At 45.3% G+C, this 13,797-nt stretch overlaps 1 protein-coding gene across 3 annotated transcripts; it reads right to left on the bottom strand.

The window, feature by feature from the left end:
• Window positions 1-2,593: 2,593 nt before the first annotated feature.
• Window positions 2,594-13,500, bottom strand: LOC144142571 (uncharacterized). 3 transcript variants are annotated; one of them, XM_077674163.1, is made up of 4 exons: window positions 13,226-13,500; window positions 12,372-12,491; window positions 6,113-6,209; window positions 2,594-5,325 (listed from the first exon to the last, which is right to left on the bottom strand). In XM_077674163.1, the coding sequence occupies exons 1-4, from the start codon at window positions 13,328-13,330 to the stop codon at window positions 5,288-5,290; spliced, it is 360 nt and encodes a 119-aa protein (XP_077530289.1). In that variant the 5' UTR covers window positions 13,331-13,500; the 3' UTR covers window positions 2,594-5,287. The 3 variants fall into 3 exon arrangements, with proteins under 3 accessions (XP_077530289.1, XP_077530290.1, XP_077530291.1); XM_077674164.1 differs by having other exon boundaries at window positions 6,141-6,209; XM_077674165.1 differs by lacking the exon at window positions 6,113-6,209.
• Window positions 13,501-13,797: the final 297 nt, after the last annotated feature.

Below are 13,797 nucleotides of genomic sequence, written 5' to 3'. Positions count from 1 at the left end.
CATGCTTCGAAATCTTGGCACACAGGCATTTTTTTTGTTCTACCTTAACCAATGCTTTGGACTTTGGCGAAATGTTTTGTACGGGTTAAACTGCACAATGCAATTGCAAATAAGAATTGAACAAACGTCTGTTGTGTCCATTCGAGAATCCAGTGCTTGCCTAATATCGAAAATTGCATCCAGCAATCGATTCAAGAAATGTACTTGTATGTCCAAGAGACAAGCTCAAATAAAAAGTTACCCTACTTCAACTGCATTCCTTGCATATTTATTTATTTGAAAATATTTAGCACGAAAACAACAGAATGGTACAAACACGCAGTGCTGTCACTTTTCGTGCTCTCTCTCTCGTGCTGTGTTGTTTTTCCACAGTTTATTAATTTTAAAAATATGCCACATTTGCTATTTTAGTTGGTTTTATTTGTTTTGATGTTATGCTGTGTTGCTAAGGAAACTTTGTAAATTTCACCTCCAAGAAAAAATAAGAATACATAGAATTATTGGGAAGAAGAAACGCGCCTTCAAAGCTGCCCAACGTTCAAATCACTCCGATGCGTGGCAAAAATACAAACAAGCATCGCGAATCTGCAAAGTCGAAATTAAAAAAGCAAAGGCGGGGTTTTTCAACAAAACCCTTCCAACCTTGCTAAAAGACAACCCCAAGCAATTCTGGAACACCATTAATCCTAATAAACGTAATGACAGCAAAAACCATGCTTCAACAAACCGACCTTCGCTGTTGGAAATAGCCGAATCGCATAACACAGCATTCTCCTCTGTTTTCACCACAGAAAGCTCTCTGCCGCCTCCGCATGTCACCTCTCACCCCGAGTGTGCCGTAATGCCCGATATCTTGATAACATTAGAAGGTGTGGTGAGAGCCATACAGCGTCTCCCAAACAGATGTAGTCCCGGTCCTGACCAAATATCATCTAAATTGCTAAAATTAACGGTAACCCAATCTTCCTCTTTTCTTTGTAAGTTATTTCAGCAATCCATCGACGAGAATTTACTACCTGGCGATTGGAAGCTCGCTTTCGTTGTTCCCATTTTTAAAGCAGGGGACCACACTGACTTTTCCAATTATAGGCCCATATCTCTGACCTCTATACCTTGCAAAATCTTGGAACACATCTTGTACACGCAAATTATGCAACACCTCTCTTCCAATAATCTACTTTTCCCGAATCAGCACGGTTTTCAACGCGGGAAATCCTGCGAATCTCAATTGTTTGAATTTATTACCGACCTACACACCAGTATACACTCGGGTAACCAAACCGATGCAGTCTTCGTTGATTTTTCCAAGGCTTTTGATTTAGTTCCTCACCAGCGCCTAGTATCAAAACTACACAGTTTTTACCTTAACAACAGCACGATCCTGTGGATACAAAATTTCTTATTGAATAGGTCACAGTGTGTCACAATTCATGATATCGTCTCTTCATCTGTTCCTGTCACGTCTGGAGTGCCGCAGGGTTCCGTTTTGGGTCCGCTTTTGTTTCTGATGTACGTGAACGATATTCCAGATTTCATTTCATCCAAAATCCGATTCTATGCTGATGACTGTGTGTTGTACCGCGAAATTAAAGACTGCAACGATTCTATACTGCTTCAAAACGACCTAAACTCTGTATCATCATGGTGCTCCAAGTGGCTGATGCGTGTAAACACTGAAAAAACAAAGGTGATGACGTTTACTAGTGTCCGCTCTCCTCTCTCCTGCGATTATTATATTTCCGGTTCCAACATTGGACGTACAGACCATTACAAATACCTAGGGGTAATTCTGACATCTAATCTATCATGGAACGCCCATATTGACCACATCACAAACAAAGCAAGTAAGACTTTGGGACTTCTACGTAAATCCCTTTATATGGCAACGTGGGAGACAAAACTCATGGCATACAATTCATTTGTACGTCCACAGCTCGAATATGCGGCTATCATCTGGAACCCTCATCAGATGTACCTTAAAAAATCTCTCGATGCAGTCCAAAATCGCGCTATCCGCTTCATTCTACGTAATTACACACATCAAAGCATTACACTACTCCGAAACAACTTGAAATTACCCACTTTAGAACAGCGTCGCGAAAATTTCCTGTTGCAGCATTTTTTCAAGTTATACCATGGCGCATCAACCTTTCGTTATTTGCATATCAAACCGGCAAACCACATCTCCCCCCGTACCGATCACCCCTTGAAAGTATTTCTACCGTTTGCACGTACCAACATGTATAAATATTCACCACTTGTACTGGCAATAAAACTGTGGAATAACCTGCCTTGTAACACTGCTGTAATAAGTGACTACGACGCGTTTTGCAATGCCTTATCACAGCTGTAAACACACTTTCTTTCAATGCAGTCAGTATATCAGTAGTACTGTTTGTTTATGCTGTCTGGATATCTGTATACTTTTCACTTTGTGAACTTCACCTATGTGTAAATATTCATACCATTTTGCACTAAATATTCCCCATGTTCGCTTCATTTCTCGTGATCTGTATTCCCCCCCCCTTATGTAATACCCCTGTCGGGGCCTTTAAGGGTACTCTCAATAAAAAAAAAAAAACTTGCTGGACAAGCAACAAGGCACCATAATGCTGCTCACACAAGAGTGCGAAGCATGCTCCATGGCTAAAACCACTTGTAAAAATACAAGCAGGCGCTTATCTGCCCCAAGGTGACCCTGAATGAAAATGTGACATGCGCAACACTGGAAATCAACAAAAGTTATTGGGTCAGGCATAAGTGAAAAGTGCGGGCAAAAGTCGAGGGCACTTTCATGTGTTGGATGACGAGGCTGCTGGCACAAGACAGGAAGGATCGAAGGGTGCTAACTCAGTATTGTATGGTTACAAATACGTGCACATTGCTACTCACTGGACCAAAAGTGCTTGAAGACCCTGATTTTAAAGCAAAACTTTCTATGTCTCACCAGTGGAATATGCCATGCCAAAAAGGCATTGCAGAAAAGCCAACTTTCTCTGACAATGATAATGATCGTGGGTAAAGAAGTGCAGAAAAAAAAACGCTTCCTGCAGTCAGAAACAAATCAGGACCCTCGCGGTGTGAAACCAACATCTATTCCGTGACACCATTGCAACATGGTCGAAGTAGTTTGAATCTGGATAGCGGTGCATCGAGATGCAAAATTAGACAAAAATGGTGCACCTCACATTCTAATGACGACGACAGGTTGAACGCGAAGCTTTCGTCGAGCAAAATCAAGTGGCGAAGTTTCAAAGCCACTGCGATCAAAAGTCCAAACAGCATGCAAGTAAGTGATAGCTAAAACAGGCAACGTCCAAGCTCAGATGACAATCAAGCAAGGAATCCCTCGTGAGAAAACTGAGTTAAACTGAAAGACAATTTCTCCTAGACACCCTTCCCACTAACTTGCAACCAAATTCCTTAAATGATCTCTTGCGTCCCTCCTACCCACCTAATTTAGCGGAGGCAGTGTGGGACACACTCCTGCATTTCATATACCGACCCACTATTTTTCCCTTGCTATTTCCCACCCATACCCGTCGTGAACTTTAACTAATCGCTACTTCTAAGGGGGCCTGATGCACTAGCAAGAGGCCCCGGGTGTTTTTTTTACATTTCAATAAACGTTAAAAAAAGTCGTTATTGTCGTAAGACAAAAGCGTGCACGTTTTTTTTCCTTGCAATCACAGCAACTAATGAACACATGACAGAACAAGTAACAGAGAGCAATGATGAAACTGACAACCACAGATTTGCACATAACTGTGGAGAGGAACTCTGGATAGGAGACTGAGCAATAGAAGAGCACAGCAGCTGCGGCTGAACCTTCCCACGCAGCTGAACAGAGACGAAGAATACGGCAAATGGACAAAATTAAGGGTTGGGAGTCTTAGTAGCCACTGTACTTTCTTATCAACCAGGCGTGTGGCTGGATGGTATAGATGAACAGCAACGTGGGAGCTAGAGGACTGCTTGCTGGCGACACTACTACCACCCAGTAGCCTGTACTCCACAGTACACAGTAGGAGGAAACAAACTGGAAGTGGGACTGCGAATTGCCATGATGTTACAAGTGAAAAAAGTGCTGCGTGGCTGTCACAAGTCAAGGTCAATCACCCTTAAGGGGAAGTGCCAAAACTCCTTAGAGAGAGGATGAAGACATGACATGTGAATCTAGTGGCTAAAAATGAACCATTCATGTAGCACCCCACCGTAAAAGGGGATTGATCTTCACTCATTTCCTGAAATAAAGTTTAAAAGAAGTTCATCCAGGGCAGTTGCCACCAGCACCCTAGAGTAGTATGGTGGAAACACACCACAATCTTTGCTTTTGGGAGGTCTTTTACCGGGCTGTCTACCAAAAAACTCAAATTCTTTTTTTCTAAGTGGGCACCCTGGTCTTAAACAAAAAAAACATGGTTTTTACAGTTAGGACGATAAAAATTGGGTGATGCATGTGGTTTTTCATTGAAATTGTAGATATGAAGTTTGTTTCTGTGTAAAACAACTACATTCAACTTTATTTGGCTTTTATGTTTGATTTTTTGACAGCCTTTATAAAAAAACTGCTGGAGGGGCGCAGCTGAACAAGGTACCGGTGAACTGTGCACAAATCAAGGACTGACTGCCATAAGACTAACATTATCATTATATATGGTCTGTAGCAGAAGTGACAGCTGTTTGAAGTTTGGGCCTGGACGGCACCACCAGTTTTCCTGGTTCCCATTTTCTAGGCCCAAACTTCACATGGCTGTAACTTCTGCTACAGACCATATATAATGATAATGTTAGTCTTATGGCAGTCAGTCCTTGATTTGTGCACAGTTCTGGCTTTCTGGCCAGCTCCAGCCTCGAAGGTCAGCTGTGCCTGATCAAAAGGACTGTCAACGCGGCTTGAGCTCAAGGCATCCTGGAATGAGGACACCTCTCTGAAGCATTTTGCGCATTTAATTAAAGTTTATTCTCACTCTCTCTCTTGCGACTTGAGTCAAAGTCCAAAATCTAAACTGCTTCGACCGTATCAGAAGGGCGCAGTCTGACAGACAATGGTTTCATAATGCAAGGGACACTGGTTCCATTATGACCATGGAAAGCGTTTTTTCTTGAGGTGCATGTGCTTTCGCTTATCATCCTCATCGCTTTGTGAAACTCACTGTGTAAAGTTAGCTTTCCTGCAGTGCATTATGTAGCCACATTGAATGCAATCAGTGAGGCCCTGAAAGCTTCACTTTAACAACAGGAGTTACGTGCTCGTCAAGACCCTCGTCTCACAGCAAACTTCTCTTCACCAGCAGGCACAGGCTAGAGCCCAGTCAGCAGGTGCTGCAAAGACATGATGAGAGTATTTAAGCACGAACCTCAAGATGGAAATGAGGCGGAGCAAAGAGCAAGAAAAATGCATCAGGAGGAGACTGCAAGCTCTGGGATGAGCAAGCTAGGTGTGGTGCTGTCAGGACACTGATGTCGCAACCCAAGCCTGGGAACAAGCGGAGCAATAGCGCAGTTGTTACAGCCTCCTCTGGAACAGTGATTCAGCTTCTCATAACTACCATCTTAGCCACCATGACTGCTCTAAAAAATTTGTCACAATAGCAAAGAACCTTTCAGAAATACTGGACTGCAACCCAATAGATGGTATTCACTGAAAATTTCAGAGGGAGATTTCTTCACCCGACAACACTGGAAACCACCACGTCTGTGCCTGCGCATTGTGCCCACACCTCGCTGAAAAAAAGAAAACCTCGGTGCATATCGTCTGCACCACTTCAGCCCGATTGTCGGCCTTAGTATTAAGAGAAGACCTATTAATTGCACTCAAATTAAGTGGTGGTGCTCTCCTTGCCCTCAAGAACTTTGCATCACTGTAGAATGAAACTGCGGCTATGAACGAAAGTGACACGGCATGCCAGAGGCAACGCTGCAGTCGCCTGCGACTACCGATGTTGACACAAGTGTCGTTTAATGCACAGTTGAAAACCAAAACCAAATATTGCTTTCGAAGAAATGCTTTATGCACACGCCAATTTATAGTTATATTCTATATTTATATTAAATGAAGCCAGTGCACGTGATGCCATCTCCCGAGTTGTGCCATGCTTGCACCGCTCACCCCCTTGCTGGTAGCCATGTGCTCGTACCGTGGTCAACCTCAAGTCTTCACCCCTTTCCTTTGAAATCCTTTGTGTGCACGCACAGCTCACCACATGCTGTCGAAAAAGAAGAAATAAAAACGTGCATCACTAGAAAGCATAGCTGCTACCCCAGCAACAAGTGGAGGGGGCACCCTATTGTTTGTTTTGCCCGAGACGACTGTCCAGAATGGCGGATTACCAGCCCGCGCATGTGCAGATTGCTAATAGAAAAAGGTCCATTACCGCAATCTCATGGAGTCCGATGTATCACAGACGCTGCGGCACATACATGGCGGCGCACACACAGGGTCGCCCACTTGTGGGCCACACCAGTGAATACAACCTATGAAGTGCTATACCCACCACCGATATAGCATCATCTAGCTGCAGTCAGAAACACTTTTTTTATATGTTTACACGTACTTTCAAGCGTTCGGAGGGTCAAAATGGCTGCTTGTCACTGCTTCTGACCGATCATCCATGGGTCGATCCCACCAATCTGGCTGCCACAAATCACAGTAATAACGCGGAAGTCTTCAATTGTGGGCCGGACTGACACACACGATTCGCGCCAGGGCTGTCAAACTGGCGTGGCAACTTTCTGATCGCGGCGTTAACACGCCACAGTGGTTCGAACACTTGCCCAGTATGAAGGTAGCTATTTCTGTCGTCGTTGGTTTGTCGCATAATGCATGCTTGACTGATGTTTAAGTGCAAGACCTGGCAAGCTTCTCTAGCTCGCCCAGAATTTCTCGATACGCAACTCTGAGCTGACGTGTGAGCACGTCTGTTTGTCGTGTGGTTCCTTGTTAATGAGCCAGACCATGCAACTGAACGGTGCGAATGCAGATTTGATGCTTTCAGCGCATTTCACTCCTTTATTCGATCAACAAGAGAGAAACTGTCAGTAATGCTCGTAGAAAGACGGGGCGAGTCAGAAATGCTGCTTGGACACTTCCTAGTACCATATAAATAGTGTACTTAATCTTACCGAGAGCCAAAGCATCATTTTAGGTTGTAGTGAAACAGACCAGAAAACACCCCTGCCCTTTTTCTTGACCTTTCTCTTTGAAGCACTCCTTTGTTTATGTATTGAAAACCAATTTGTGCAGCGGCACACTTCATTAGTTATTTGTGTATATGGCTAATTTTTTACATTTTAACATTTATATGTTCTCATTGTAGTATGATACTAATCTTGATCAGTGCATTTTTGAAGCAGAGGTGGTTTTCTTCAGGTGGCAGTTCCTTTTCTCTACAAAAAAGGGCTTGCTGTAAACAGGATCAAACAACAAAAAAGGAAATCTGTTTTAAGTAAGGAGGAAAAAGGTTCACGTCAATTTATAGGGCTGAGACAAAGATTATGGCAGTCACTACACGTGCTGCGGTTCCCGTAGGGCTAACAAGCGATTTGCAAAAAACTGGACAACACTTCCCATGGTGCGGAAACCGAAGATGTACTCCTGCAATTAAAACACAGAATTATCGCTGCCCCTTCAAAGGTAGATAATTGAGCCATTTTGGCACTTGATCTTTAGAAAGCTTTGATCGCGTATCACACCAGGCTATTTTGTGTAACGTTGCCACTTTCACTCCGTGTCGCCGCACATACAACTATATCCGTAACTTCCTTTCGAACCGCACGGCTGTTATTCAGCTCGGTGACCTACAATCCGACACTATCCATTTCCCAACCATTGGCACGCCTCAAGGTGCAGTATTATCCCCACTCCTATTTAACATTGCCCTAATCCACCTTCCCAGTAAGCTCGCCGCGATTCCTCGCTTACTCCACAGCATATACGCCGATAATATTACGCTGTGGACCACCAGAGGCAGCGACTTTCAAATCGAGGAGGTTCTCTAACAGGGAGCTGACTTAGTTACCGCCGCCGCGCAAGTTGGGCTTGGATGCTCACCTGAAAAATCTGAGCTTTTAATCCTCCCCGCCAAATCAACCGGCAACCCAGCCCAGACACCCACCATTATGGTCCGCATTGATGGTAGGGATGTTCGCCAAGTGGAAGTCCTGAAAATACTTGGGCTCTGCATACAGCGCAATTTCGCAAACATTAAGTACCTAGCACAGCTGAATTCTCAGGTGAATCAGACGATCGCCCTCATCCGCAGGATTGCTGCCCGCAACAAGGGGCTCAAAGAAACGGAGCGTATCCGGCTGATACACGCATTTGGGCTCAGCCTTCTCACTTACTCCCTCCCGTATCTCTTGCCCTCGCGTACCGAACTCTCTAAAGTCAACTGCCTCATTCGAAAGACCTAAAAAACGGCGCTACAAATCCCTCAGAGCACTACCACTGCCAGACTCGAGAAACTCGGCATTTACAATACTGCGGAGGAACTCATTGAAGCCCACCTTATCGGTCAGCTAAATAGGCTCTCATCCACCCCCACCGGTCACACTCTCCTTGTTACTCTTAACCTTAAAGCCCCTATCCTCTGTGATGACAGGCTCCCGGTACCAGCCGACATTCATGGCTCCCTCACTATCCACCCTTTACCGCGCAATATCACCCTGTTTTCAACAAGCAGCGTAGGGAACTACGAGCACAAGCACTTACAGAGAAATACCCCGTCCACCCCACTACGGTTTATGTGGACGCAGCTTGCTATCGATGGCAGGATGCATACGCTGTCGCAGTAGTAATCAACCATCCCAACACTCCTCCTCTTAAATCACTAACAGACCGCACCAACTGACCCGCTGAGGCGGAAGAGGCGACAATAGGTGACTGGTAAAAAGCGCAAATGCTCATGGGTGCATTGTCTGCTCCCGCGGAGTTCTGTTACTTCCGGTTCGAGAGCTCTCCTGGCCTCCCATATGCCGACGGCTTTCACGTGCGCTTGTGCTTGTTGTTTATCTGTTTCTACTGAAAAAAAAAAACCGCTCATGCATCGCACATTCAATGTGTAACAACAATGAGTTCTACTAGGGGCTTCTCTGAAAGGTTAGCACTCTGTGACAAATAAACAACACGCACACACGCGCGTGAAGGCCGCCGGCGTACGGGAGGCCAGGCGAGATCTCGAACCGGAAGTGGCTGGAGCAGACAACGTACCCATGAGCCTTTGCACCTTTTACCGGTCACCTATCGCGCTAGCCCTTACACATAGGCCGCCCCCTATCACTATCATCTCGGATTCGAAAACGGCCATTCGAAATTACGCCAGAGGCATGATCTCGCCCCTGGTGCTCAAAATTATCCTCAAAAATCCTCCTACCATACAAATAAAGCTGATCTGGACTCCGGCCCACATGGGCGTGGGGGGAAACGAGGCAGCACATAGGGCCGCTCGAGAGCTCACCGTCCAAGCAGGCCCTAGCCTCGAACCCTTTCACGGAGCCCTATCAGCTTGGGACAGTCTCTTGACCTTCCAAGACATTACGGCACATTACCGCCTCTCACGCCGCCAGCTCCCCCCCGCACACCCGGATTTATCCAACAGGGAAGAACGGCTATGGCGACTGGTGCAAACCCATACCCTCCCATGTCGCTACCACCTGCACCGTATTTATCCTTCCGTCTACCCCTCCACCAACTGCACGGCCTGTGGAGCAGTGGAAACACTGGACCATCTTCTTTGGAACTGTCCCCACAACCCCTATCCTCTCTTAGCAGACGGTGGGCACTGGGCTGAGGCACTGGGCAGGTCCGACCTGTCTACCCAGCGGGTGGTCACGGCGAGGGCTGCTGCTGACACCGGTACGCCGGTCACCACGTCCCCTAAGGGGCCTTTAAAGGCTCAATAAAATGTTTGTCCTCCTCCTCCCATGGTGCGGTCACATGCGGTTTTGCACAGATGGCATCTGGCCCCATTTTGTCTGACTGGCAATGAAAACTGCCTGCTTCAAAATAACTAAGACATTTTTTAGCCACATTTATATTCAGGCAGAAAGTGTTGTGCAGCCATTGCATGTAATGTTGCCTAGTATGAAAAATTGTGCTCAATAGGTTTCTGAGGAAAGCTGGTTTCGAGAATTGCATTGTGCCATAGGACAAAACAAAATTAACTATAAATGAAAAACAACACAACAAAAGTCCTGAGTTTTGCCATGCATATTTTTGTGCTCCTTTTCTATCATGTTTACAACCAACATGACCATACTGTTAATTACATTGCACCTTTGGTCTCATAGGTCACCCAGAAAGGAAAACAACTGAAGCCGAGGAAGTAGTGTAAGGAAAATTCACTTTATATTGTAAAACAACAACAGTATTAATGTATTCTTGAAAGCGTAAGAAACAACAGCCTCGCCTGTACCTTTTGCAAATGTAAAATAGTTTCTTCTTGTCTTCTTTTTATTTTATGGTGAAGGAATGGGGCTGCTTCTTTTCCTGCAGCTTGTTAAGTTGGCCAATTTTTATGTGATCAGGTATCTAAGCATTCAGGAGTAGACGTGTCCTGATCAGGTATATCTTGAGTCCAACTGAGTAAAGCGTATTCTGATTTTTACCATGCTAAGGGTCATATTCCGAATGCTCCCCATGAGCACAAACGAGTTGCAGTGAATGAATGAAGATAGCACGGAATTTTTTTATCAACACGTAAATGCCTAAGACTAGTTCACATACTTGAGCAAATCACAAGCACGGCAGAAACTTAATGTTGCCCAGCAGTTGGGCAACACGCCACTATTTAAACTAAATGCATATGCTACTCGATAGTTTCCCTCCAGCTTAGAGACTGCCTTTTCCATGTATTTTCTAGTTCATAAATATACCATAGAATGCTTGGCTGCAGCAGCTCTCATAAATTACAAAAGGACAAGAATAAGATGGGCATTGCTTCCACAGATGATCCCTTTGTATCATTCCTGACATGAAATAGCCAAGTGAATCTTTGAACCTTGGTAACAAACTGTTTCAAAGCACAGTGCAAACCGTGATGAACAAACAGCATTGCGTCAGGTGCATAGCCTGCGACACTGTGCAGCTGAAAAAAATATCTATGTCTTTCTGCTTCATTTTCCTGTGTCTACATATGCAAAGTGCCTTTATTAACAATAAAAGCAGGGCGGTAGGAGGGGTGTAAAACGTTTAAAGAGCTTACTGCAAAATAATGTGACACGCTTTTTTTAAACATTATGTATGAGCTGCCTCACGTAAGAGGCATTTCTTACAACATTCTTAGCCCTGTATGGCTTTCTCACACAGCTTAGATGTCGTGCGAAAAAGGCAACTTAGTCTAACAGCTCAAGGCGAGGTAGGTGCACCTTCTCCCGTTTGCACTCAAGAGTTTACATGAGAAGGCATTAAGTAATTGCATCATAATCGAGTAAACTGAGGTCACTTCGCACTATGAGGCACAGGGCAGTGTGGTAGACCTCTCACTCAAGGATCTTTAGCGTAAACCAAGACATTGTGTACAGAAGGTTATTTTTTTTTGCTTTATAAATTCAATGCAGCCCCGGCAGCCAAGAATCGAACCCAAGACATTGTACATCCCTGCAGCCATAGGAAACCATGTGAGATCTGAGCAATCTGGCACCTGAGAAATCTCATTACGATGAATAAAGCTACCGTGCGATATTACTTAGTGTTTACAAAAACCAAGGATAGACAGCATAGGGGCACTAGATACATCCTTGCTTACACAAAACTCAACAGTAAAATTAAGAAATATATATATATGACGCGGCCATCCGAGGCACGGTATATCTATGGTGTTGACTAACACCATGTACTGTGCCCTGGCCGACCACGTAATTTGTGTTCCTGCCTCCACTGGAAGCTGGAAAGCACTGTAAACGGCCCTGTGGTCAGCCATAACCCATTACACGCCCAAGACTACAGTGCAAACTTTGTCGTGACGGAAACCACGTACGGTGCTGTTTGCACGAAGGTCACGCCAGCCCACCTCATAGATTGTGCTATATCGGTAGTGCATATAACAATTTCTGGTGGGACTTCACTAGGTGGTACATATAGCATCATCCATAAATTTTCAACAGTAAAAAAATGAAGGTAGTAATTAAGCAGTGCATGAGCTATCCCTACCTCTTCATTGTTTCACTAGCTACTGAAAGACTTGTATTTGAAAATGTCAGGCTGGAATGGATGCATAGACCAGGTTGGTTTTTTGACATTGGCATAAATAACTAAACTTGATTTTTAGTACACACACTGCTGTCTTCATGGCTATCAACTACCGTGTTGCTGTAAACCCTCGCTTGAAATGTACACGGAGTGAGAACGCACTGGTGGATCTAAAGTATACCATCAAATAGAAGCCAGGAAAAGTCGGGAACCCGTTTGGTTGTGACAAGTGGCCTGCACTAGAATGGCAGGATGAGTGCTGCAGGCAGGCTAGGGGCACTGTGACTGCAGTCAGGAGATGCTGCAAGAGAAAGAAATGGAACATGAGGAATGAAGCACCGTTGAGGCAGCAGTAATAAACAATCTAGGACGACTAAAAAAAGGGCAAACGAAAGCGAAGACCACACAAGCAGTGCTCTTGCCCGCCCTGCGTTATCCGGGTCGTTCCCGCTGAATTTCCATCGGTTATTGAACGCCGATTGGCCCCACTATTAAAGATGAAAACACATAACGACGTAAGCATTCCTTGGCAGGCACTCCTGGCAGCAAAAGTGCTGGATTCAGCAACGAGTGCAACAGGCTAAAGTAGCGTGTTACAACCCCTCACGAACCACACGCACACACGAAAACCTTGCCAACAGGGACCTGTCACGCTCCTAACTTCACCAACAGATCGTACTGCAAGTTCATTTTCGTTACAATATTAAGATCGGTTAGCACAAGGCACGTTGTCTAGAAAAAGCGTCGAGGAAAACAAGTGATGTTAATGACGCCACATTAAAGAGACAAGGAAACGTCATGGGCGAGACGGGTTTGCAATGCGAGCGAGTTTCCGCGCCGTGCAACAAACCGTCAACAGCTCGCGATCGCCGACAGACGCGAACGAGCAGCATAAACAGCGACAATAATGCAAGACGGGGAGAACGCGCCGTTAAGAATTTCGTAAACGTCGCTAATATAACTGCCGCGAGCAGAAAGCAAGCTTTGCAGTAGGAGATTTGCGAACTGATTGCAAACCCGCCAAAAAACACTCACCTGGTCGGCCGATGGTGGACAGTTGAACGCCCACAGATAACTGCAAAGCTGTAGTGCCAGAAGACGCTGGAGCTGTTGAACGACGACTGACAGGGCGACAACCATCGCCAGTTTATGAATTCTTGCGTCGACCGCATAAGTCGAACGCGACTACTTGAATCGCTACGGCACGTACGCCGTGTAGGCAGCACTCGGAAAAATGTAAACATACCGCGCGGGAACGCTGCGAGCAAACGTGACGTCACATCCGCCTAGCGATGCTCCTCACCCGCCCAAAAGGTTGGTTAATTCCTCTCCTGAAGGGCAGGTGTAAAAAGTTGCGTACATTTTTGCTCAACGGATGTTTGATGTGGAAGTTGTTAATAATATTTTTAAATAACACATTGTAAGCGAACTGTGTGGGCTCCTTGAGTCACGGAATGAATGTTTTGTATTCTATACCAAAAGTAACCTTTCGCTTGCGCCGTCTGGTGGACTTGATGGTCGAAAAGTGCCCTGTAGGTTGGTCACGTGGGGCGTCGATTTTTACGCCGCCTATAGGGAAACCAGGGAACGTCCAAGCTTGCGAGGCC

This window comes from Haemaphysalis longicornis, unplaced genomic scaffold, assembly GCF_048455015.1.
Source record: "Haemaphysalis longicornis isolate Haplotype H1 unplaced genomic scaffold, Haemaphysalis longicornis Haplotype H1 scaffold_6, whole genome shotgun sequence".
Classification (NCBI taxonomy): domain Eukaryota; kingdom Metazoa; phylum Arthropoda; class Arachnida; order Ixodida; family Ixodidae; genus Haemaphysalis; species Haemaphysalis longicornis.
The sequence above is the reverse complement of the archived record's forward strand: the minus strand, read 5'-3'. Positions and strand labels throughout refer to the sequence as shown.

Bases quoted from the DNA above. Each gene is read 5' to 3' on its own strand.
- LOC144142571 (XM_077674163.1), bottom strand. From the start codon at position 13,330: ATGGTTGTCGCCCTGTCAGTCGTCGTTCAACAGCTCCAGCGTCTTCTG. The intron at 12,492-13,225 runs GTGAGTGTTTTT...TTTCTCTTGCAG, and splicing joins GTCCACCATCGGCCGACCAG to CATCTCCTGACTGCAGTCAC. The intron at 5,326-6,112 runs GTGAGCGGTGCA...ATGTCTTTGCAG, and splicing joins ACATGGCTACCAGCAAGGGG to CACCTGCTGACTGGGCTCTA.